A 27,414-nucleotide genomic window follows, 5' to 3' on the forward strand; every position below is an offset into this window, starting at 1 on the left:
ACACAGCCTTTTCCCTTTTTTTTTTTTTTGAGACGGAGTCTCGCTCTTGTTGCCCAGGCTGGAGTGCAATGGCGCAATCTCGGCTCACTGCAACCTCCGCCTCCCAGGTTCAAGGGATTCTCCTGCCTCAGCCTCCTGAGTAGCTGGGATTACAGGCACCCACCACCATGCCTGGCTAATTTTTGTATTTTTAGTAGAGATGGAGTTTTGCCATCTTGGCCAGGCTGGTCTCGAACTCCCAACCTCAGGTGATCTGCCCATCTCAGCCTCCCAAAGTGTTGGGATTACAGGCGTGAGCCACCGCGCCTGGCCACAGCCCTTTTCTTTAAGTAGCTCATGTATACATGACCATAGTGTCCTGCACAGATATCAATGCTCCTGTGGGACTTTTCCACATAGGTCATCATGCAAAGGAGAAAATAAGTGGATGCCATGAATTGTAATACTCCGTATCTGTAAATAGAACATACATGAAGGGGAACCCTAGGATTTTTCCTATTTTAGGAACTTCAGCACAAGGCTAAACCCTGGAATTCTGTAATCAGATTACAAATCCTCCAAAAAATAATTTTAGCATTTATTTCTATAGGTCCTGATGTAAAAACCAAGTGCCTAATGCAGGTCTGAGAGTCACTTTGAGGCAAATAAGATCTGAAAGTCAGAGATCTGAGTTTGAAAACATTTTCTGATACTTTCTAGCTATGTGGGTTGTTTATCACCCAGAGCCTATGGGCTTATTTCTCTAATGAGGTTGTTAGAAGCATTATATGTGAAGGTGTCTGAGACTGAAAAATAGTAGATATTTCTACTTATCCAAATATCTGTATACAACATGCAAAATTATAAGAATCTCGGTTTTATATCAAAGTCAATTCAATAAAACAACAACAAAAACATACAAGATGCAGCTCTGTAAAAGGTACAGACATCTTGCCAGAGCGTAGAAGGGAGGGAAGTTGAATGAAGGTATTGGTGTTAAACATGGTTCCTGTGTCATGTTAGGTAAAAACATTTTAATTTGTCAACTCCAGCATTATGTATGACCTCACTGTATCTAAATGGGTCAAAGTCCTAAATTAGCTAAACATCTAGTGGCCCCTCTACATCTTTAGTATGAACTTTAGGAATTGATCTTATAGCGCTGAATCTTAAATCAGGAAGAACTCTGAAACAGCATCAAATACCTACCATGTGTAACAGAGATCTTACATGATATTGACAACTAAGTGTGAAAGTGAAAATGACGAATAGCACCACTATTTTAGAGAATTTCAGATTAGTAAAACTGGGACTATATTTTCATATAGCCTACCTGTTAATAGGTTCTTTACATACTTTCTGAAGTGTGGAAGTAGAGGAGAGGCTATTATAGTGTCTGTGTTTGCCCTTATTGTTGACAGGAAGGTAAAAGGACTCCAGCTGTTGTGTCTCGACAAACTTTGAACTTGTCCAATTTTCTGTATGTATAATTGAGAAAATCTTGGAACTTCACTAGGAGCTGTGTGTGACTATATGTTATTAATATTTATGGCTCTTTCTCAATAAGTTCTGGAATCCACCCTTGACTACTGGGAAAATCAACGACAAATAGAGAGAACCTCAAGCTTTGTATAGCCCATTATATTTTTCAAAGCATTTTCACTGCTATTATCTCATTTAATCTGGTCCCAATCTACTATAGGCTATACAAGGAATAACACTAGCAGAGGAAAGGAAGAGAAGAGAGGCTCCTGGTAACTGCACTAGCACAGAAATTTCTTATTTGCTGCTGATGTCCTGAAAGGCAAAACCCCTCCCTGCCCTCCTTCCACTCAGCCTCTTCCTTTCAGGGCGTTCAATGGCAATTGTTGGAAATCTTGCTTTCATCCTTTCTTTTCTCCTCGGGCAGGCAGGGAGCCACAGAGCCATCAGCTTAAGGTTGCCTGCAGAGTGTTCCATCTCCTCTCCCTGCGTATAGCAGAATGGAAAACTACAGGGAAGGAAAGACAGTGTATGCATGCAGCAGTGAAAGCGCCAGACCTCTGAAAATCTGCTCCCTGCTCTCCTTACCTGAGTTGTAAAAATTTAGGGAAAGGGTGTTAAGAGTGGAGAATATGGAAATTTAAAGAAAGCATGAGAGAGCTGATATTCTCCCCTGTCTCTAAAAGCAGGTATTATTCTTCCTGACACTCCTGCCAGTGAGTGAATTCCATAGTTCAAAGGTCATTAACATGAAGAATTTCAATAGAATCTTGCTGTTTGTCCTTGAACAGGATATTCGCAGTTGTGGAAGAAAACTCTAGGGTCCACACTTTGGACCTCTAAGGTCCACTCTGCAGCTGAATTTGGTCAGTGTGGAGCGCCTACAGCAGTATCATACATGGGAGGAATGTTTGTTGATGGGTTGAATGACTACAGGTGACAAGTTGCTAGCACTTCTCCATCAGCCACTGATGGTATTAAACACTGTTATTTATAAACTGTGATCACGGATACATATTTTTTCTTTTCATGGAAATAGTCCTAGAGAATTTTAAGAACTGAGGAAGATGTCATCCTCAAACACACACACCCACCCACACACACACACACACACACACACACTCTTCAAGACTTAAGCTAAGCTTGGGTGCCAGAGGACAGTAGAATCAGATGAGATGGAAAGCTGTGTTTGATGCACCCATATGCACCCACAGGAAGCAGGAACACAGAAGTTCCAGTTTCTGCTCCACACAGAGTGATCTGGGGTGGTCAGCATCCAGCCAGTCTTTATTCAGTCTTCTTGAACTCTGACCCAACTGTGTATCCTTAGCCAGATACAACAAATAACCTGTCTAGTTCTGATTCTAAAACCAGGTGGACAGAGAGTATCATGAGTGTAGAATGTGAAATTACAATCTTAAATATCAAAGGGAGAGAGTACACCTTTTATGAGATATCAGTTGTTTTTTAAGAAAACTGGAATAAAGGACACACACCTTTATGTAAATGACATAGTTGAACACATAACTATTCTTTCTGCAATATTCAGAGATGAGACTAGCAACACTTTCAGTAGCATTAGCTAAAGAGTGTGTGTGTTTGTGTGTGTGTGTGTTTTGCACTGTGAAAAACCAGATGGCATGTGATATAGTGTAAGAAACATTGGACTTGGAGTCAAGACAACGGAATTTTAATCCCAGCTCCTCCCAACTCCCAACTTCAATTTCCAAAGTTGTCACTATACATACAACTTTGGAGAATTGCCTACCCTTTCCAATTCTTGGTTTCTTCATTTCTCAAAGTAGGCATGGTGCTAATTCATCCCCAAGGCCCCTTCTGGCTATATAAGTTCAGCTCTGCATCACTAGCCTTGGGCACATCTTTATTTAATCAAATTAAAAGCATGTTACGCTGATTTTCCTAGATTAAACAGAATGTACCCAACTTGATATAGGAAAACTTGGTGTTTTCAACAATCTCACAGGAAGCAAAAGCCTCCTAACTGGGTGGAAATAGAAGGAGCTAACCACAAGTTTGAAGGTTGGAAGGTTAAAGCATGTTCTATTTTTCTTCACGTTCCTTGAAGAAAACATCCTATGGGACAAAAACTTCTCATTCTGCTTGTAATGGTATTTGGCACTTGAGTATTTCCTCATACATCTATAATATGTATTATCATATTTTGACTTTTTTTTTTTTTGAGATGGAGTTTTCTGTTTGTTGCCCAGGCTAGAGTGCAATGGCGTGATCTTGGCTCACTGCACCTTCTAACTCCTGGGTTCAAGTGATTCTCCTGCCTCAGCCTCCCTAGTAGCTGGGATTACAGGCACCCACCACCACCCCCAACTAATTTTTGTATTTTTAGTAGAGAGAGGGTTTCACCATGTTGGCCAGGCTGGTCTCAAACTCCTGACCTTAGGTGATCCACCCGTCTTGGCCTTCCAAAGTGCTGGGATTATGGGTGTGAGCCACCGTGCCCAGCCAAAAATTGGTATCTTTCTTAATTATTACCATGGAACTTAGAAGGAAAGATTGCAATTTATTGTTGACTGTGTGTGCATGTGGATGTGTGAGTAAGGAAAGAAGAAAAAAAAGAGGAGCAAAATCAACAAAAAATGGAGAAAGCATTAATTACTGTTCATTTGTGTAGAAAGTTTCACTTCATTTTGACAATTCATTTTGTTATCTGTGATCATCATATCCTTGATTCCTATATAATTGAAAACTAACTCTAGAATCCTCTACTTATATTCTAATATAGCCATAGCAAAGACGAAGCTTTATTTGGTTGTTCTGTAATCAAAATGTAATTTTACGTAGCCATAGGTATGAATAATTTTTCAGTGATGTACCAAAAAAGTGTTCCTCAAACTTGTTTTTTAGTTAGAAGAAAAATCTGCAGTTCTCGTGTCGCAGACATCCTGTGTTACATATTCAGCTCTTGTTTTTCAATAGGAATTTGGCAAAGCCATTTATAATTTTTTTCAGAAAATGAGAAAAAGTATACTTTTATTCCATGTACATTCTGCCCTTTAAGCCTCTAAATTTCATTGCTTGGAAGAAATTCATAATGTTATGATATTAATAGAATTTTAGAAATATTGATAGAGAAATATTTTTTAATCTCGTTTTAAAATAAGGATTTCTCCAAATTCCTATTCAGATATGCTCATTATCTCTATCTTTCATGGTACAGAGAAATATTCTAATTCAACCAAATTGACTCCTGGAGCTTAAACTTTTAATTTCTGATATAATACTACTTTAATTTTATCATTTATACCATAATGATACAATTTATCAGAGGAAAAATATTATGAAAGTTTAAGATAACATTGGAATTCTAATATATCAAAAGACTGTTTCCTCTAAACCTATTGCTTTGTGTTTTAATATTGGGGAGCTTTTCGCTTATTTAACTAAATTCAAAATAGCAATTTCCAACAAAGACCCAATTCAAATTGATTCCATAAAATGCACATTTTATTCTGCATCATGAAAAAATATCCACATTTAAATAAAGTGTGAAAAAAAGCAAAGTTAGTCCTCCCTGATGAAATACAGTTTATTGTGCTGAAACCCAGAATTCTTTTGGGCTAAAAGCTTCCACCTGCCAATTCACTTTTCAAAATGACAGTTTCTTGAGAACAAACATTAAATAAAGTGATAATCACCACAAACTTCCCAGAAGCAATTGAATTTTGATCACAATTATTTCATAATTGACCCTAAAGTCACAAAGTTAAAATATTTTCACACATCCTGTCAGCAATCAGATGATAGGTCAACAGTACATACAAAATTTCTATATTATACATTGCAGTATCTTTGTTTAAGTAGAAAAAAGGATCTGCTTAGCATGAATCAGATTTTGAAAAGAGCCAACAAGTACTGCTTAGCATAATGGTATTAAAAACATCCCGCATGAAATTTTTGCATTGTTTCCTTTGTCAATGCATGAATCAATTATTTCTGGTGAATTAACCCTTAAAGGCAGAGGCATTTTTAATACCCCCAATATCTCACCAATATGGTTGCAGTGACAAAAACATTTAAGAAGTTGCAAAATTAATTCCCATAGTAACATTAGTGTTATAGTAGAATTTACATTGTAGTATACAAAATGCCACAACTAGTGTAAACAAAGTCACTAGAACATAGACTAAAAAGAACTCTATAATTTTCAATATATCATGAATCTGCACATGTTGTGTTGAGTACCAAGCACTTCTAAAAGTCATTGCTCTTTCAACAAACTACAATGGATGTTTTAGGGTAAAAAAATGGTTCTAAACTGGTTTCCACTTTCAAAACAATCACTTAAGTAATCTGTTCCTAATATGAAATGCATATTCCCTCTTGCTTTATTAACTGTGAACAGGTTCTAAGGTGGAAGGCGACTGCTTGATGGAAGATGCTGGTGCAGTCAACCCTAAGGAGATGAAAGTGAACACTACACTTATTCCCTCTCTGATAAAGGGTCATAAGAATAGCAATGTGAAAACATCCCTGCAGAGGTCAAAAAATCAATTCTGACCACTGTTTTTTTCTGAAAATGAAATAAGCTAATCTTGATTTTAAAGAAAAGTGCATTTGGATTTTGTGTAAGTTGACATAATATACCAATATTAAACACTTAGGACTATCAAACACTTTAACATGGAATTAAAAATGAATCTTTGTTGTGATTTTGCATAGTTTACTAGCTAGGTATTCTTCCTGTTTGCAGTCTTGGCCTCATCAGGAATCTTTCCCGCTATAATTTGGCTGAAAAAGTTGAGGAGCAAATGAGGGGTCCATGACAACAATGGTTCTAGGAACAACAATAACCTTTATGTTGCTTTTTGCCAAAGTCCAATTTCTCTAACTCAATGGAGTCTGACCAAGCTTTGGATAGAGGGAAGTGGTTACATTTTATATTATGAAATATGATTTATCAGAGAATGGGGATAAAATTACTTAAATTAGTTATTATGGATACTCAATCTGGTTTATTGAAGCGTCAAGGTGAATATTTTGGCTTTGACTGCTTTGGTCATTCAACAGTCAGTGATTCCGCATGAATGAGAGAGAGTGATCAGATCTTTTTGTTTTCCCCCCATCAAAATGCAGCCCAACCAGCCAAGTGCTTAGGGGATTGGGTTTGTAGGCCAGAACCAGAGGTTCTAAGCTCACTGGTTGGTGGGAGAGCACTTATTTCTAAAGAAGGCCCCAACATTTGACAAGCTTTCAAACTGCTTCCAAAGGTTTTGTTAAAACCTTAATGACAATGTGTCATCTTAAAAACAAATAAACAAAAGCTATTTAAAAGGCATACAGAAAACTCATTAAAAGGAGGCAACTGCTATCCCTTCTCCACCCTCCTTTTTCCTCAGTTATAACCCTGGTCATAAGCTGCACTTTTTGGTTTACTGTTCTTTGACCAAGTGCCTTTACAAGTAGTACAAGTCATGACCTCATTTAAATAATCATGCAGTGCTAATGTAAAAGCCAGGATGGAAGTGAGCTGACTATAAAAAGCTTTGGATGGTGTCAGTGGGGTCCTTCACAGTCATTATTTTAAAAGTAGGATTCTTCCTTTCTATGATTACCTCTGGCTCAGTTATTAGCCAAGTGAAAACAAGATGGTTTGGGCTGAAGATTCCAGCATGTAGTGTTGTAACATCTTGTTTTTTTTTCTCCTTATCTCAAGACACTTGCTTTAGAAATCTCAAAGGGTAGAACAAATAAACCACGTTCAGAAAATTAACATTTTTTCATTAGAGAAGATTATTGAAACTCTCTGAAGTAAATATACATACTATGAGCTCATTAATTTTGGAAATAAGGACACAAGTTGCCATTCTAAACAGAAATAGTTCATTTGGATAATGCATTTAATAGTGGTTTGGCCAAGAAGCCAACATCAGCACAATCAATAAAAATACCTGAATAATCTACTTAAAACCCAATGAGTCAAAAAATAAATTCTGGAGTCTCATCCAAATCCCACTATTAAAAAGAAATTATAGAAAAAAATCCTGAATGACTCTTGCTTCCCTTAACCATTATGCATTACCTCTTTAGGTTAAGATTCAACTGGAAAAGAAAATGTTGATACCAGTGACCATATGTCAAACATGCTTCTTATTTATAACCACATTTGACAGTTTACTTTGGCTGATGTCTTTCAACTGTTGGGAGAAGTAAATGAAAATTTCACTGTTGGGACAGGGCACCTTTTGCTTAAGACAGGATGATTTCAACCTCTGTCATTGACTCTGACCTATCAAGAAAAACCAAATATTTACATTCACATTATAGAGTGCAATTTTTAAGAATTATTTTAAGAAATCTTTAAAAGTATGTGTCTGGAAAAACCTAGACTAGATGGTTGAACCAGATAGTTCTTGTAATGTCAGTATTCTACAAAATAAAGTTTTCTCCCTAAGGTCTGACTGCCTGTGTTAGAAACTCAACTTTATCATGTAACAGGTATGCTATCCTGGACAAGTTCCTTAACCTATGCCTTCATGGGGTTGTTGCAAGAATTAAATTTGATAACCTAAATAAAATGCTTATCATAGTGAGCACTTGGTAAATATAAGCTTAGTTAACTTATTTAACTTCTAAGCCTAAGAGTAAAGAAGCAGATAGATTGTACACAGTCTTCTCTCAACCCTCACCTTCATCATCTTCCTAGTTCCCAGTCCAAATCCTCAGTGGCCCTGACCCTCATAAAGAATGCAAACACATGGGTCTTATCCTAAAAATGAAGTGATAGAAAATCTCAAGTCAGAATACAGACCAAAACTTATAACACATAGCACATAGTTAAGAATTTTGTTATAAGAGCGTCTGCCCACGTGGAATCATATATTTTGAACAGGTCATGATTATTTTAATTTAAAAAGTTGAAGGATGAACTACTCTAGTTTTTATTTGTATAAATTTAAGGGGTACACATTCAGTTTTGTTACACAGATATATTGGTGAACTATTCTATACCGTGGCCACTTACCAATTTTTTCACAAAATTGAGAATTTCTGCCAAGCAGTATGATTAAGTAGAAATAAGAAAAATCATAAAATTTACGTATCTTTCTCTTCTTTCTCTCTTCTGTCAAAGGAGCTTCATTCTCTCCACATTTATTTGATTCGTAGTTCTAATTTCCAAGATAAATATCAAGTTTTATGCTTACCTGCCACTAATAATTATTTAGCAAACTATGCCTCTCTCCATCAACCTCTGACAAGTTAAATCTCTTCTAAAACCTAAAAGAATATTTAGATAAAAATCACATCACCGTCAATCTCTGAAATCTCTTCTAAATTCTAGAAGAATATTTTGATAGAGAGTACATCATGGATGCTCTTCTATGAAAGAATGAAAAAGTGATCATTTGTCATAATGTGATTTTCACCTGCAAGAAAGATAATTTTTTCACTAACCTAATGGCACGTTGATATAAGAAGGCAACAGCTGTTATCTTTGTTTTCTTATTTATTGGCTGGGGAATGGTAGCATTTGGTACACTAGAAAAGGTTAATTTGCCCATAATTACACTTCGAGTTTGTGGTAAAGCTAAATTCAGAATCCAAGACAAAGCTCAGATACGAATACTTAAGGTGTTTTCCAAAAGACTGTTTTTGTCTTTTCCCCCTTTCCATTAAGACGAGAAGAGAAATACTTTTATGCCTAATAGAAAAAATTATAGCACAACATTCACATGATTACAAAATATTCATATTTGAAAGTTATCCATGTACGATATGCACATTCTAGATAAATGTTCTCATTACCTACATGAAATTTTGGAAAACAAACTCAGAGAAAATTGCTTAAAAGATAAAAATTATACAAGATAGTGGAATTCATTAGAAATATGATGAATAATTTCAAATATCTGCCACTGCAAACTTCAAAACAGTCACTGCTCTGAAGGCTAGTATTAAAAAAAATTCCAAATGACTTTAGTTATTTAAAAGAAGATATCAAATGGACCAGATCTCATAGGGTGAACAAAATCTCCTTAAACAGAAGGGAAAATGTGATTTTCATTTGGGCTCCAATAAGGTTAATTTTGATAATAGTACTTTAGTTAGCGGTCACAACTAATTTTTCTATTAAAGTGTTGAGTACAACAGAAGTACACATTTCTTCTAGAGCAATTTCAAACCCCAGATTTTCCATTTTTTCTCTGATATGCATAAAGTGGTTTGTAAAAAATACTTAGGACATTTTTAGTCCTATACTTAATGTGAGATGCAACCAGTGTCATAAAAATTTTCCATTTTAACAATGAAGCATGGGCCTGTATTCAACCACGTCATTCACTTCAACCACTGTGCCTGAACCATTTTCAGTACCATTCATACAGCTTTGGTATTGTCATCTGGCTTTTGTGTGCCTGTTTGCTTTTTATCATAATCTCTTCCATCTGCTAGATCACATTTAGTGCAACAATATCCTGATACAGACTGATAAAACCTGCCATTATGATACATCACTCACATTTCCATTCTAATTTGACTTTTGCTATTATGTTACAACCACCTGTCGAGGATACAGCATCTGATCTTACCTATTAATAACATCATAGAAAAATATTGAAGGTGCGTAAATTGCTTTGGAAAATGTTTGGATTTCTAATACATATCCATTTACTCCTATTAATATATTATTTAGAAATATAATATCAAAATTTTTATTCTGGATGCGCCAAGAGCATCTATACAGTGTAGGAATAAAACATGCAGTTATCTGGTCCCCAAAAGAGCATCTACTGTCTATGTGCTAGTTGAGGCAACATAGAACATGATTGTATCATTATTGCATGTATTAAAGCAAGTGTTCACCCTTCATTCAAATCTGAGTAAATTCAACTGCTAAGGTTTGTGGAATCTGGGAACCTAAAAGACTACTCTATATACAATGTTTGCTGAAAACACGCATTCTTGCTGAAAACAGCAGGGTGCATTCAGCACCTCTTCATATCATGCACACAGAGAACAGAGATGGCTGAAAAGACACTATGATAACTGCACCATAAATAAACAATTGATACTTTCCCTCCTTCTTGACAATCTAGAGTAATTCAAAACCATTATGTTTCTCACATATATGAACAATAACATTGTAGGTCGATTAGGTGAAACTCTACATCAATGTCGGAACACAGTAAATATTTGCACCACTAATATGCAAAGGCATGAATTAGAACTTCAAATCATCATGTTGTTCACAGTCATTCTTTTATAGCTTTACACCAGTAGTTAGTTTTGAAGCACTGGCTAAAGTTAAACTAACAACTTCTGTAATCAGATTCTTATTTTAACCACACATTCACCTTTAAAAGCTTACGCCAAACTTGACTTAAACAAATAGAAAAATACCCTGAAATTCAATAAATGTCAGAGGTCAAGAAAAAGATATCATCCTCACCATGAAAGCAACAAAATCCAAGTTTCAAGGCTGATTCCTTACTCCATAATTATTTCATTTTCTTGTGTTTGTGGTAGGTAGATATTGTAGCATTACATGGAGACGTGCTCCCCTGAAAACTTCCATTATGGTTAATGGAAGTTGCACGCACAAAGAAAGGAAAATGGAGCCCATGGCTCATAACATACGTTTTGAGACTCCTAGATTAAAGAGGCACATCTTGTGGGCATGTGAAGTTCAATAGAAATTCTAAAATAGCAACTGTTTTTATAAATCACTGTTTTGCACTTCTCAAGTCTGAATGTGATAACGTGTCTTTCAGTTCTAGTGGCTTTGGTTGAGAATACTGGGAGATAGAAAAGCTCATACAAATGGGTATAATAGACCAAAATATCTCCTTCGATTTTGCCATCATCTTTTGCATATTGTTAACATATATGTACAGATGGTCCAGTAATATATAAATTACTCGCACATATTTTCAACTTCATGCAAACACTAACTCCCCTGCTCCCCATATTAAATGCTGTGCATGCAGTGACTGAAAAGCATGCTTCCCTGAACAACTTGCTAAAATATAGTTTAGTCAAAAGAAATAAGTTCTCCTGGGTTCTTAGAAGTGAATGTGTATTTTATTCTCAATCCATATCATTTAAGGGACTAGCTATATACAGGACAACTCTTTGTGACTTTTTTTAAAAACTTGATAATAGGCACTTTCTACAAAGAGGATTTGAATTCAAAAGACTAAAATTCAGTCTTTAGTGTATCCCCCTTTCATAAATGGATCTGCCTGAGCCACAATAGTTTATTGAATCAACTCAGCAGAAGTCCAGCAGTAGAACTGTGTGCAAAAAGCTTTAAAAACTTCTAACCACAATAAAATGATAGAAAAGCAGTTATCTGAGTTGAGCAACTTAATGTCTACTTCTTGGTTTGTTTGTTTGTTTGTTTGTTTTACCACATTCCATGTGTTATCACTACAAACACTAGGATTCATGTTTCAACAATCCGTACCAGTGTTTCATTCTAAGTTACAGACATGCCACAAAAATTTATCTATCTGTTTACATTCTTTTTTATTTTATATCATAATAGTTAGCATTTTGATATGATTACTTAAATGCTTTTTTTTTTGTATGTTTCTTTGCTAAGAAGCCTTTCAATGTCACTCTTGAACATGTTTTGGAAATACAAGTTTAGAGCATTCATCAGCTTTGGAAATTCAGCATCTCTTACATGAATTGTCAAAGGGCCCTTATACCCTGTGGTGCAGTGTTTCTATAATAACATACACTATATTAATAGTTTAGTATTTATGGTGTTGATAATGTCAGCTTACAGGATGGCAGCTGTTCTCCAAGAAGGAGGGAGTAGGGATTTCCTTACATAAGAGCTAATGATTACTATCTAAGTATAATGTTAAAAAACGAGAGGTATAGTTGATCAAAAATGTGATTCATGCACAAAACCCATAGCAATAAGTTTTCAATATCCCACACTGTTATCTGACTTAGGCAACAAAACAGTCATTTGAATGGAGCAAACACTGCCTGTAGGGGAAAAGAACCTAACTCTAAGTTACAGAAAAATATCCTATGGAAAGAGATCATAACATGGTACTAATAGTTTAAAAGACTGAACTCTTCCTTGGCATTAATCTATAATTTTAACTTAACAGAACAGTGAGAAAATGATAGCTCGATATACATACTCAGCCTGAGATCAAATTTATCGTGGCAACATTGGCAGGTTGGACCCTGATTCTTCAAATATTACATTGCCTTGGGTAACAAAAATCATACTCTTTCATTATAGAATAGAGATTATAAATAAATGTAAAGTGTGCATGCAGTCAACTGCATAATATACAAGCAATATCTATGTTTTTAATCATCATCTTCTTTGGCAGGCCAGAATCCAGCTGGACATGCAATATTTACATATCAAAATCCATGTGTGGTCATCATCTTGAAAGCAAGTGAAAATATATCTATGTATATACTGTATATACAAACGTATGTATATACTGTTTTAATATATTAACAAATATATATGTATATATATTAAAAGTGGATTTCATCTTTGTCAGATTCAGGTGATTCAGGCCTTGAAACACTAAAAATATCCTGACATGGTATCTGGGGGGGTACTTGGAGTGGCATTTGGGATTTGGGAGACGAGGCCTGGGGTACGCTTTTTTCTGACAGTATTTTTAAAATTTCTGCCACCTGCTTTTCTAGGGCAGTCATTCTGCAGCTGAGCAGCTGGATGTCCTCTTTGAGTTCGTGTTTGACTTCCTGCAGTGTGGTCTGTAAGGCCTGCTCGGGGATGGGATAAAAGGGGTGCTTGGCATCAGCCTGGATGGGACTGTGCTCTAGCGGACTTCGGGCCTCCCCAGCCTTATCCAAACGAAGGTCACTTTTTGTAATTCCACTGTCACAAGAATCTGTTTTCCTTAGTGGGTTTTTGGTCACACTGTTCTCTGAATCACTACTCTTGGGGTCCTCAGACAATAGCCCCATTGACTCAGCTTTAGTGACATTATTCCAGTCTTCCTTTTTCTCCTCATGGGCTCCCATATTATTCTTGAGTCGCAGCCACCCTTTTCCATTTCCATTCTTCATTCTTATTGGGCTGTTGACTTTGAGACATTTTTGGTCAGCACCGCCATTGGGCTTGAGTTCCATGGCATCACGGTTGTTCTGCTTAAGGGATTCGCTGGTTTTCACATAGGCCAGAGACGTCTGAATGGGAGTAATCTGTGACACAGTCACCACACTGGTGCCGGTGATGGAGGCTCCATTCTGTAAGGAGCGGCTCTCTACCTGGAGTTGGTTCCTCTCAGGGTCACCCTGTGTTGAGCCCTGATTCCGCAGCTCCTTCTGCTGCTTGAACTTCTGGAACAGCTTTCTGACTGGGTGGTCCACGGGAATGCTGAGGGTCACCTCATTCTTCTGCCGGAGGCGCTCCTCCTCCTCTTTCTTCACATCGCTGATCTTACGAAAGATGATCTGTGGAACGGGAGAGATAGTCACAGCCTGATTATAAAAGCAGATGGATTAACAGTTGTGTGATACTATGCTGTATGTGCTTTGTGTTACAAAGAAAACCCTTGAATATTTGATGATTATTTCTCAAGAAAAAAATTCAAATACCATTTATGGAATTGCAGTTATGAAATTTATGGATGCAATATGTCTTAAACCCAACATAGAAATGTTGGCTACTTATTTACTTAGTTCTAGTCCCCTACATATCAGAGGGAGAATTACTCAAGAGACAACCGAATAGAGGTACTTTGCTTCTAGTTTATATTCCCATTATATTACCGTTTAGTAGAAAATACACAAATACATACATACATACATATTTGTATATGAATATATGTATATACAGATATAAGGAGATACATATTTATCCCTTAAATTTCTCTGTAACGAATTGCCACTTTTGTATGATTTTCCTTATTGTGTAGAAATAAGATTCAAAACCATTTTTAGTATTATCCTCCATTTGGGTATCAGATAGTAAGAATTCCAGGCTATAAATGTACTGAAAAGTTAGACAGTTTAGCAAATGGCATCTGAGTTGGGTGAGGGGAGAATTTAAATTGATTTATGTGACCCTAGAAGGCAGAACTAGAATTTGTGAGGAAAAGTTTCTGGGAGGCAACACCAGCTCAGTACACAGACTTCATTGCAAACTTCTCTCTATTGAATAAACTGCCTCGAAAACTCATGATCGTTGTACCACTAAAAGGTTAAAATAGAAGTATGTTTTCCATATGACATGTTCACTGGGTTGGAAGTTGAACTCTTTAATTTCTCAGATTCTTTAAATTTTAAACATAAAATTAAATACATAGTACAGGTGAGGGGTTAGATATCCACAAATAAATGAGCATCGTTTTATTTAAAATGTATTTTGAAGATAATAATGGAAAGAACTTATGATAACCCCATCAAAAGAAATAAAAAATGTTGGCTATATAAGAAATTGCCACATATATTATCAGAGTTGGAAATAAAGTTAATAAGTGTGAGATTTTTGCTCAGAGTCCTGAAAAGCAAAGTAACTGCAGGTGTAGGCTGTAAGGAAAATCAAAAAAGAATTATATTAGATAAGGCACTTTCAGAATCAGAAAAGTTTATCACTCAACGAAAATTACTTACCTTGATCACCCTCTGTACGTTGTTGATTAGAGTAGAAACACATGTGAAGCATGCATTCTCTAACCCATAACAGACACTCAACATACGTTGGTTCCCTCTCCTTGAACTCTCATAAAATACTCCTATCTGAAACCATTTACTATCTTTTGAGTATTCAGCAGCTGCCTGGAGTAACATATAATCATTGATTTTACACCAAAAACCAATACTATTGATGGTCACCATTAACAGAAAAGTCAGAAAGATAGGAATTCCCCTTCCAGGTAAGAGTACATTTTCTAAAATGAGATTGATGCACTAAATTCAGCTTATCAAGTGGTACTAATTTGTATTTTAAAATAAATTCAGTAACTGTCTGTAAAGGCCAACTTTTTTTTCTCATTAGTGGCACATGAAATTGGGTCTTTTCAAAATATGTAATAATAATCTCAAATTCTGACATCAAAGCTCCAGCAGTTTGATTACAAGTCTTTCAAAGGGTTGACACATTTCTTACGCTTCCTAAGTAAACATAGGTTGTACTAAGTCTTCAAGATATGAACATTCTTTAGAACCAGACAGACCCAGACACAGGAACACAGATACTATTTTCCTATTTCAGCCCCTTTTTGAAAAAGTACTCACTTTGATTCTATGGGTGGACATGAGAGGCCTAACATGAATGATTTCCCACATCCCCCTTCCCACTCACCACTTACCTTTTTTATTTTTTTAAGGTGGTTGCTTAGCCTAGGATAGACATAGTGTTGGCTTGATGTTGTAACTGAGAGCAGACTTCACATTGGGAAAAGGGAACCATTTCAAAGTCAGTGGAGTGTGACAGGTGCTAGGCACACAGGAAGGTCAGGTAAAATGCAAGTCCCCGTGCAATATTTGGGACATACTAAAAACATCAGACATTATAAATCTGAATTGGACATAATGTATCCTTTAACAAATATTCATTGTTTATTCAAATTTTAATTTTACCTGGGAGTCCTGTATTTTTGTTTGCTACATTTGGCAACCCTATTGGTACATAATAGACAAGGGCATTCTTATTTTTGTAATGTCTACATGTCCTGCCATGCAGAGATTATACTGAAAGATTTGGTATTACTGACATCTGAGAATTTGTGGGCACCTTAGGCAAGAGCCTTACTTGTTTAGATTTTTCAATATAATGGCCAATAATTGCTTGCAATTATTGTGTGCTTACCAAGTTCAGGGTGTTTTGTGATGTAAGACTGTAACATGCCCATGTAAAATATCAATAAAATAAATCTTTCCCAGCTTCCTTGACCATCAGCTGCCCCCCACCCACCCAACCAAGAACGAACAAAAGTGTTTGAATTGCTACTATTTAGCTAGAAACGAAGACTCCAAATACCAAAACACATAGGGCAAAGGGGGTCTTGGCACAGGGCTTGATTTCTCACCTATACCAGGGGACAAATGAGATAGAGCTGGATCTGTATTTTGCTGTCAAGAAATGTAAAAGTAACTGGGAAAGATTAAGAATCGAGCTCTGATACATTAGATGACAGAATTCTGAGTATTGCACATTGTTCCTTTCCCCCTTTTTACTCCCGGGAGACAGGAAATTAAGTAATTTTAAACATAGCTCCCTTGAGGTTTGAGGGTACTTACGACCAACAAGACTGGTCCCGAATTGTTATCAAGTTTGCAGAACAGCAGGACCTACACATCCAATCTCAGGAGCCAACAACGCACAGTGGAAAAACATGCTCTTTAGAGAGCCAAAGTTCCGCTCTTTGCTCCTTGACCTTCACAACCTTTATAGCTCAGAGGGGCACTGGCTGGGATTCCCTAGAGCTCAGGAAGCCACTGAAGGTAGTCATTTGTGAATTCAGTCTGCTAGAAGCCAGGCAAGGCAAAAGCACTGTGTGAGGTGGGAAAAGTTATTGCACCCTGTAGGTGATCTGCCACCAGGGACTTGCAGGCCATCAATTATGCCACACATAAAGAGAGCCAGCAGTTGGACATGACCAGCTCAAAAGCCAACACTCTGAGGAGTGGCTACAGGCCCTCCAGATCTCAGACGCAAGCCCTAGGTCCTGAAGTAGATCCCGCTTTCTCCTTAGCAGCAGGCCTGCTGACAATCTGCAGCCCGGTGAGAGGATAAGCAGGTGCAGGAGGAAGGTTAGAAAGAGGGGGTCATGAGGAGATTTATCACCCAATCTATACAATTGGAACTGAAGCCTAACCGCAAACAGTAGCACTTGGATTTGGTCAACTACTTATTATATCCAGATTTTTAAGAGGTAGTTTTTTTTAAAAAAATTACTAGTTTGAATTGACTTTATAGGATTAGATTACATTTATTTTATTTTACTTTTGACCATGGAACAAAATAATGGCATTGTAAAATGATTATAAAATATCTGTATATAGCAAAGTGGTCACTTCCACACATGTATTTTCTCACTGAAATGTCATGGAAAGAGATCATTTTACGAGCTAGGTCCTATAATTCTCTACTGTAGGACACAGGTCATATTATTCTTATATCACAGAGAAGCAAATTGAGGCATAAAGAGTTTAAGTGGTTTCCCTTAGGTCACACAACTGTGTGTCCAGGATACAAATCCAAGGGGTCAGATTCCAAACAGTCTTAACCATTCCACTCTCCTGCTCCTCAAGGTAACTTTCATACTTTCTCCTGGACTCTGTGAAAACTCGGATAGATGAATGGGCGAAGGAGGAAGTCGTGCAGCAGTTTCACACCCAGCAGGTCACCCTTCACAGAGCATTTGCCATGGAGAACCATCCCTGAAAGCAGTGAATTGAACATGATTGAAGCTGTATACTTGCTGGGAAAGCGGTAGCCTTGACTAGCACCTTGAAAGAGCTTTGTGGGAGGCAGTCTCTAGACCCTCCTTACTCTCCAGACCCTCCTTACTCTCCAAAGCAGAGCCAGTAGGCTTAAACGCATGCTACCATTTTGTAGATTCCGGTCCCCTTCAAGGACGCCTTGTGTTTTTGTCTTGTTTTGTTTTTAACTTTCTTCTACATATATTAAATACACTACCTTTATGGAAGGCAGGGAGCAGGGAGGGTCAAAGAATGTGACTTTCCCTGGACTCTGACATCAACCTTGATTCCACTTACACCTAAATCATTTGTTTATGAGAATAGGGATTTCTGTCTGCTTTGCTAACTGCTATATCTCTAGTGTCTATAACATGCCTGCCACATTGAAATTCCTCAATAAATAAATGTTATTCATTAGTTCAATAACCTTTTCATACATTCAGCAAATGTACGTTTGCGGTGCGTCTATGAATGGCAAACGTTACAAATAAGCAGGGCACTTTATAGTTCCTTCACTATGTTCCACTGTCTAAACAATGAATCAGTGCTATCTGTATATTATTATTGATCATTGATGTTTACTCCTCATTTGGAAGCAGGAGCTACATCTTTTGCCTTCTGGCATTCCTAGAACCTACCCAACTACTGAGTAAACGCATACTGGGTAGACTCAGGTTCAAATCTTTGACCCATAAATCAGTCATTGAAAGGTTTTGAATCAGAACCTGCCTTGATTTCATTGCAAGGATGCAATAATATCCATTAGAAGCTTATTTTCTAGCTTATGACAAAACAAAATTTTCTTTCCTACTGTAAGGTAAGAGAATATAGGCACTGATTTTGAAATGGAAAGCTTCATTAAGAATAAATGAAAATGAAAAGGTGATTTAATCATGCTTATGGGCTTTAAACACTAATTTACAAGGTGCTACCACCAGCTGATCCATATCTTGTATGCCAAGTATGATAGTCTTTTGTTTAAGTTTAAAAGAATGTACAAATATAACAAATAAGAAGATAAAACATCAGGGATGCCTAACATAGGTAACTCACTGTATTTCAAAAACGCTAAATGCAATTAGGCCCTCTCTATAAATCCTTACAGTTTTAGAGACAGCTTTATGACCTAAGCTCCAATTTTGAGTGACACTGAATATTTATTACTAAGAAAACTACATTTCCATGGTAATTATTATACATTACCATGATGAGTATTCTTAAATTAATTCTGCTGAATGTTTCCTTTTAAGAAGGGCTTTTTGGCTGGGCATGGTGGTTCATGCCTGTAATCCCAGCCCTGTGGGAGGCCAAAGTGGGAGGATCACTTGAGCCCAGAAGTTTGAGACCACCCTGGGTAACACAGAGAGATCCTATCTCTACAATAAAATTAAAAAAAAAATAGATACGCATGGTGGTGCATGCCCGTGGTCCTAGCTACTTGGGAGGCTGAGGCAGGAGGATTACCTGAGCTCAGGAATCTGAGGTTCCAGTAAGCTATAATCATGCCGTTGCATGTCAGCCTGGGTCTCAAAAATAATAATAAATAAAAATTTAAAAAAGAAGGGCTTTTTACCTTTAGCTTTATTTTTAACATGCATATAGTAAAATGGTTCAACTTAACATAGTGGAAACATTGATAAATTTTATTTAGTTAAACTCTTTAAAATGGTGTGTTTTTATTTACATTTTTAAAATTTCACCCTACACTTTGGCCATTGAAAGAAACTATAAACAGTAAGATTTTTCATAATCCAATTGAATCTTTCATGGGCAACTGGCAAATTGTAACTCAAAAAGTAAAATGTCTCCTGCTAATTCAATATGTAATTTATATAGCTTAATTTTACCCAATTATTATATGGATAATCATTTTTCTCTAGAAAACAAGCAATTTTTTAAACCATGAAGAAATTATTATAGAAAGTGTGAAAGGATTTGAGTTCATAAGAGTTCAACTTGTATGAATTAAATGGTGTGAAAAATGTATATCCTTACTTATCAATGTAGTATTAAAAGAAATCAGCCTTTAAAAACCTAATATTTGGTTTTATTCTCAGTATTAAAAACCTAGACCCTTTTTCCTTGATGTACATTGTGTCCCTCTTTTGTCCAATGGCAAATCAGATTGCTGCTGAACACTATAAAAATTAAGGACAAAATTTAAAAACCAGAAATCAGGCTACGGTTCCAGCTACACATTTATTGGTAGAATGCACAATAACCTGTACTGTTTCTATCAGCAAAGAGGTTTATTTCATTTAAGCTTTTTTTCCTCTGTGCTTCATTATGTTCTGCAGAATCCATGCTGGAAGGTTTAATTTATTTAAATGATAAAAGCTTCTTAAACTTAACAGGGAACATGGCCAACTGAGCTTTCCATTTCAAAGGTAGGACATTTGATCATAAAAGTGATATCAAAATTGAATAATTTGAATGTGTACTGAACTTTGAAATCCAATAAAGGCAAGAAAAAAAAAAGGTTAGAATCATTTGTTTAATGACATGGATTTAGTGTTATATAATTTGCGGAAAAGAGAGAGGTGTTTTCTCTCAAATGGCTCATCACTTTCTAGATCTGTGAATCGACTAGGAATTTATAGCTATATGTTACCAAGCAGTGAGTAGCTCTGGTTCATCTGACTCTCCTGGGATTTAGTTGGTTTGATTCTTTGGTTCTTCTTACTGTTTCCATAATCTTAGTCACTAATTCTAACTCCAGCCCTCCAATCCATGACAACCTGAACTAATACAACAAAGCATTGTTTATTCAACACTACCATGTTTATATCAGAGGCTTTAAACTCTCAGTGAAGGCCACAGTGATGGGGCTGTCACAAATGACCATTCTACAAATTTAGATGTGCTTAGGGTAACAATGATGCATGATACTCTGTTTTGAGATGTGGCAGCCTTGTTTACTTCAGCCACTCATAAATCTGTAAGCTCTCCAAGGGCACAAAACGTGTCATAGATCTAGTCCAGTCTCTTAGGTCCTAAAATTTTTGAAGAATTAATTAAGTAAATGTAAAGAAAAAGGAAGGAAGGAAAACGGGTAGAGGGGAAAAAGAGAGGAAGGAAGAAAGGGAGGAAGGGAGGGAGGGACAGAGGGAGGGAGGAAAGGAGGGACTGGATGGGATAGGGAAGGAATATCTTTTGGTTTTGCTAATGTGGCAGGTAATGCCTAATGTAGGAAGGATTAGTATGATGCAAATGCAGAAGATTCTAGAATTACTAATACAGTTACTAAAATAACTAATGAAATGTTCTAAGCATCATTTTCTTTACCATGTAAAAGATCATTTATCTCAATTCTTCAGGCTATCATAAACATGAAAATATGTTTTTCACAATGAACAAAACATTGTAAACTTTACCAATGCTAGCCTAACTTTGAAATATGGTGCTCAATACCTATGTTCTTATTTGTACAAATTTTTCACTTAAAAAAATATAGAAGGAAAGCAAAGTCTTCAAGAGCAAGAATATAGCTATTCCAAGGTTAATCTGACAGGGTTTTGATTCACTGTATCAAATATTGCAGTAGCCCATGAATTGCTCTCCTTGCCTCAATTTTTAGTCTCGTTTTTCTTCATTCTAGTCTTTGCTGTTGAATATAAAATATAATAGCATACTAGGCTAACAATTACAGAATAAAATCCAAACTCCTTAGTAAGAAGTCAGCAATCCAGCAGTGGTCCGGCCCTACCTGTTTCTCTAACCTCTGCTTCCTTTGCTCCTCACTTGGCCTCCATACACCCGCCATACTGAGTCACTTTGAGTTCGAGCATGTATTCAAGGTATTTGCATATACTGTTCTCCTTCCTCCTCCACACCCACTGGAGAACTCCTACTTGTGCTTTGATACTCAACTCAACTGTGTCCTTTTTTATAAGGTAATTCTAGCTACATAATTTTCAGAGCCCAATGCAAAATAAAAAGTCAGGGCCTCTAACATCATACTTTATAGTAAAATACTAGAAGCTTTCCCCCTAATATCAGCAAAGAAAGGAGCAGGTATGATCCCATCACTTCTACTTAACATTGTATTGGGGGGTTCTAGCCAAGGAAATTGTCAAGAAAATAAAATAAAAGATATCCAGAATAGAAAGGAAGAATTAAAACTCCTCTATTTAGAGATGACATGATCATGCATATAGAAAATCTTAAGAAATACATGAAAAACCTGCTAGAATGGATACAGGAGTTCAGCAAGGATGCAGTATACGCATTCAATATAAAAATCTGTTATATTTCTATGCACTAGCCATGAACCATCTGAAAATGAAATTAAGAAAATAATGTTATGACAATAGCTTCAAGGAGAATAAAAGGAATAAATTTATCAAAAGAAGAAGTGTAGGAATTGCACATAGAAAAACTACAAAACATAGACATATATTAAAGAAAACCTAAATAAATGGAAAGACATCTCATGTTTACATATTAGAAAACAATATTGCTAACATGGCAATACTACCCAAGTTAATCTATAGTTTTAATACAATTTTCATCAAAATTTCAACGGCCCATTTTTCAGAAATTGATAAACTGACCCTAAATTTTAGATGAAAATGCAAGGGACCCAGAATAGTTGAAACAATATTGGAAAAAGAGAACAAAGTTGGAGGACTTACACTGAACACTTTTAAAATTTATAACAAAGCTACAGTAATTAAAGGATTTGGTACTGACGTAAGAATAGACATAAATATCAGAAAACTGAGAGTCCTGAAACAAACCTATGCATCTATGGTCAGCTGGTTTTTGACAAGGTTGTCAAAGCAATTCAATGATGAAAGAAGAATAATCTTTTGAAAAAATGATACTGAAACAACTGCATATACACCAACAAGAAATGAATGTGGATATCTGCCTAACACTATATACAAAATTAAACTTATAATGGATAAAAGACCTAACTGCAAGAACTAAAACTTTAAAGTTCTTAGAAGAAAGCAAAGGTGTAAATTTTAGTGACCCTGAATTAGACAATGGTTTCTTAGGTACATAAATCTCAAGGCAGCAAAGAACAAATAAATTCATGGACTTCATCAAAATTAAAAATGCTTGTACTTCAAAGGACCTATCAAAGTGAAAAGGCAACTCACAGAATTAGCGAAAATATTTGCAAATAATATATCTGGTTGCATAAAGTAAAGGTGGTATACACCATGAGATATTATGCAGCCACAAAAATGAATGCAGTCATGTCCTGTGCAGCAACACGGAGGCAGCTGGAAGCCATTATCCTAAATTAACACAGAAACAGAAAATCAAATGCCGCATGGTCTCACTTACAACTAGGAGCTAAACATTGGGTACACACAGATGTAAAGACGGGAACAACAGACACTGGGGACTCGAAAAGAGAGGAGGGAGGGAAGGGGGCAAGGGTTAAAAAATTAATTGTTGTGTAGTTTTTCACTACCCAATATTGGGTACTCTGTTCACTATTTGGGTGATGGGTTCAATAGAAGCCCCAACCTCAGCATCACACAACATATCCATGCAACAAACCTGCATATCTACCCCCTGAATTTAAAATATAATAATAATAATATATCTGATATAGGTTCATTATCCAGAATATATAAAGAGCTATTATAACTCAGAAATAAAAACATAAAAGGAAAATAATTTTAAAATCATCAAAAAATTTGAATAGACATTTATTCAAAGAAGATCTATAAATGGCCAATAGGCATATGAAAAGATACTCATCATTAGTCATTGGAGAAATGCAAATTAAAACTACAATAAGCTATCATTTCACACCCTCTAGGATGGCTGTAATAAAAAACACAGAAAATAACAAGTGTTGGAAGGATGTGGAGAAACTGGAACCCTCACACATTGCTGGAAGGAATGTAAAATTGTGTAGCCTCTGTGGAAAACAGCTTGGCAGTGTCTCAAAAAGTAAATCATAGAGTAGCCATATGACCCAGCAATTCTACTCCTATATATCCAAGAGAATTGAAAACATACAGTCACACAAAAACTTGTACATGAATGTTCACAGTAGCATCATTTATGATAGCCAAAAAGTAGAAACAACCCACATATTCATTAATTGATGAATTGACAAAAATGTGGTGTATCCATACAATGAAATACTATTCAGCCACAAAAAGAAATAAAGTATAGGCACATAATGCAACATAGAGAAACCTGGAAAACATCATGCTGAGTGACAGCAACCTGACTCAAGGGGCCACATCTTAAATGATTTCACTTATTTGAAATGTCCTGAATTGGCAAATTTAGAATCAGAGAGTGTATAAATGGCTGCTAGGCATAAGGGAAAGTGAGAAAGTGGAATGACCACAAATGTTTGTGGGTTTCTTCTGGGGATGATGAAAATGTTCTAGAATTAGATAATGGGGATGGTTGCCCAACTTTGTGAATATACTAAAAAATGCTAAGTTGTATACTTAAAATATTGTGAACTGTATGGAATGGGAACTATACTTCAACAAAAAATACAGCTCCACTTGTTCAAAATTATGAAGAATTTCAAGATGGCAAAAACAGAGCATTACACCACATGCAGGATCTTTCCAAGTGCATGGCCCTGCATATCTGCACAGGTTGCACACCCATGAAGCCAGCTAGGAAGCTTTCACTAGCCTGTCAGAGTTGGTCCATCCTATGCTATACCCCAATAGCACTTACTTTATGCCTGATAAAAGAAAAACTTCAGCCGAATTAAACTGAAAGGAGTTTAACTGAGCAATGAACGATTCGTGAATTGGGCAGCCCCCAGAATCACAGTGGATTCACAAACACTCCAGCGCAGCCACACGGTGAAAGAAGATTTGTAGACAAAAAAAGGAAAAGATGTACAGAATTCGGAAGTGAGGTATAGAATGGCTAGAATGGTTACAGCTCAGTGTTTTCCTTACTTGAACAGTTTGAAGACCCAGCAGTGTATGAATGGTTGAAGTACAGCGCTGGGATTGGCCAAGACTTAGCTATTGTTACAGGCACATACTCCTAAATTAGGTTTTCAATCTTGTCTACCTATTAAGCTACGTTACAGTTCATCCGCAAGGACTCAAATACAGAAGTACAGAGTCCTTCTCAGGCCATATTTAGTTCACTTTAACGTACCTCTTATTAAGTGCTGGGATGCAGCACATACAAGATATTTACATTATGGATATGTGTTAAACATCTACCATGTTCCAAGCTCTGTTTTGGAGTTAAGAATATATCTGTAAACAAAGCAAAAATCCTGAGATATTTTATATGATGTCAGACGGTGATGGGGGCTACAAAGAAAAATAAAGTATAAGGACACAGGGAATGGCAGAGTGGTTGAGTATCTATGGGGAGGTGACATTTGAGTGAGATATTCATGAATGAAGAAGTGGGCCATGGAGAGGGCTCAGAGAGGGGAAATCTTAAGGTGGGAAAATGCTTTGTATGTTTCAACCACATTAAGGAAGATACAGTGGATAGCCCTTAGTAAACAGGAGGAGAATGCTGGAGAGGACGTGGAAGAGGTGGCCAGGGACTTCAGATTTTACCTGTGAGGGGAGGAGAAGTCATGGGAAATTTGGAGCAGAGGAGTCACATAATCTCACTTCCACTCACACGTTGAAAGGTTGGAAGGATAGAAGAAGAGATACTAATTAAGAGACTTTTTGACCCCCGTCTCTACTGAAAAAAAAAAAAATACAAAAAAATTAGCCAGGCATGGTGGCAGACACCTGTAGTCCCAGCTACTCGGGAGGCTGAGGCAGGAGAATGGCGTGAACCCAGGAGGCTGAGCTTGCAGTGAACTGAGATCCCGCCACTGAACTCCAGCCTGGGCGACACAGCGAGACTCCGTCTCAAAGAAAAAAAAACAGAGACTTTTTGAGTAGTTCAGGTGAGATATTATGTTAACTTAGATTAGGGAGATAGAAATGGAGGGAGTGAGAAGCAGCTTCGGACTTATTTGGTCAGTAAAACTGACAGGTTTGTGGATGTGCTGGATAAATAATCCCAGAGGCAAAAAAAAAAAACACACCACACTTTTTAGTCTAAGCCAAAGGACAAATGGTACTGTCATTTTCCAAGATAAGGATACCTGGAATGGTGGCCTATAAACTAGAAAGACAAGTTATCCACACCACTACGGATGTGCATGCACGCACACACACACATACTCACACACAGTGTATACCTATATACACACATGCACAGTATGCAAAAGTGAAGAAGCAATAGGATAACTGACTAAACACTCCCACAAAAATGGCGAAGAGTGATGGCTGCGGACTGGTCTATAGCAGTGATGAAATCTACCAGGCAGACATTCTGAGGTTCCCTCTGCCCTGGCAGTGGGATAAATTCCTTTATTATTCTCTTAGTCAGCTATCAGGGACAAGCTCTTTCATCCATTGTTCTCTATGTCTCCTGATTCTATGTTCTTGGAGGTTCTTCTTTGTCCGTATTTCTCTATAGTGAGATCTGATATGGGTAGAGGAGAATTTGTCCTATTTTAGGACTGTAGGGCTTCCTCAGCTACTTCCTGCCTGTGCAAATTTGAGGACCCAAAATTTGCTTTTGGGCTCATAGAAAAAAGATTTTTAAAGATCAAACTTGTGGTTTCTTTGGCAATGTAATTTTCTCAAAAACTTTAGTAAGCTTCTGATCTATGTACAGTCAATTCCATGTTCTGGGAACTTCCCAAGAAGTACTTTCCTAGATATAATTCTCTGCTCTGATTTAATCTTTTGCTTTCTTGACACCATGTTTCTCTCTCTCTCTCTCTTGCTCACTCACTCTCTTTCTTTCTATGACAAATAGATTGGCAGCTGTATTGAAGGTTTCAGGCTTGGTGGAAAGGTCAGATTCCTAATCTCATCTTTGCCCCCAAAGTGATTCTTAACAGATTTTTTTTATACAATGGATTTTAATTTTATTTTTATTTCCCTTCTACTTAGTCTAATTTCATTTCCATATCTACATACAAGCCAGCCAACACTAATCTGGCATCACCTCTTTCATTTAGTGCCATGTTAAACATAACTAGCCACAACCAAACATTACTAATATTGTTTTCCACCCTTTTCCAATAGAGCTACAGCATTGGAAGGCAATCACAGGTAGCAAATATAACAAATGTTTTGTTATTAAATAATACTTGTCTTCATCTTTCCAAGTCTCAAATATCATTTTCCCTACCTGTTTCCACTCCTGCTAAATCAATATCACATATTTTAGAATAAATGGTGAGAGAGCCCACTACTGGAACCAGTTTAAGTCAATGCCCAATAGCATTGGAATTGCCACCTAATCATTAGCATTTGAAAATTTGGAAAAAAATTCAGAATAATATCATCATTTTAATTCTAAGTTCTTAGCATTGAATTTGTAGCATACCTAAGCTCATTTGAACAAAATGATAAAGAAAAACACTCACCCTCATGTTTTGCTGGGAATGTAAGAATACAGCTCCCAGTACTTGCCTGAGGCCATTAAATGAACCATTAGACCACATTGTCTTTGAAATATAATTATTCCAGTTACAATACAGATTGTTTTCACATG

The 27,414-nt window shown here is 36.6% G+C and overlaps 1 protein-coding gene across 1 annotated transcript in view; it reads right to left on the bottom strand.

Moving 5' to 3' along the window:
* Positions 1-4,916: 4,916 nt before the first annotated feature.
* Positions 4,917-27,414, bottom strand: part of KCNH5 (potassium voltage-gated channel subfamily H member 5) — a 351,733-nt gene continuing 329,235 nt past the window's right edge. The window contains exon 11 of the mRNA XM_030811835.1: positions 4,917-13,899. Coding sequence (XP_030667695.1) covers positions 12,952-13,899 — 948 coding nt within the window. The 3' untranslated portion in view covers positions 4,917-12,951. The remainder of the gene's footprint in view (positions 13,900-27,414) is intronic.

The sequence above is a fragment of the Nomascus leucogenys genome, chromosome 1a (genome assembly GCF_006542625.1).
Source record: "Nomascus leucogenys isolate Asia chromosome 1a, Asia_NLE_v1, whole genome shotgun sequence".
Lineage (NCBI taxonomy): Eukaryota > Metazoa > Chordata > Mammalia > Primates > Hylobatidae > Nomascus > Nomascus leucogenys.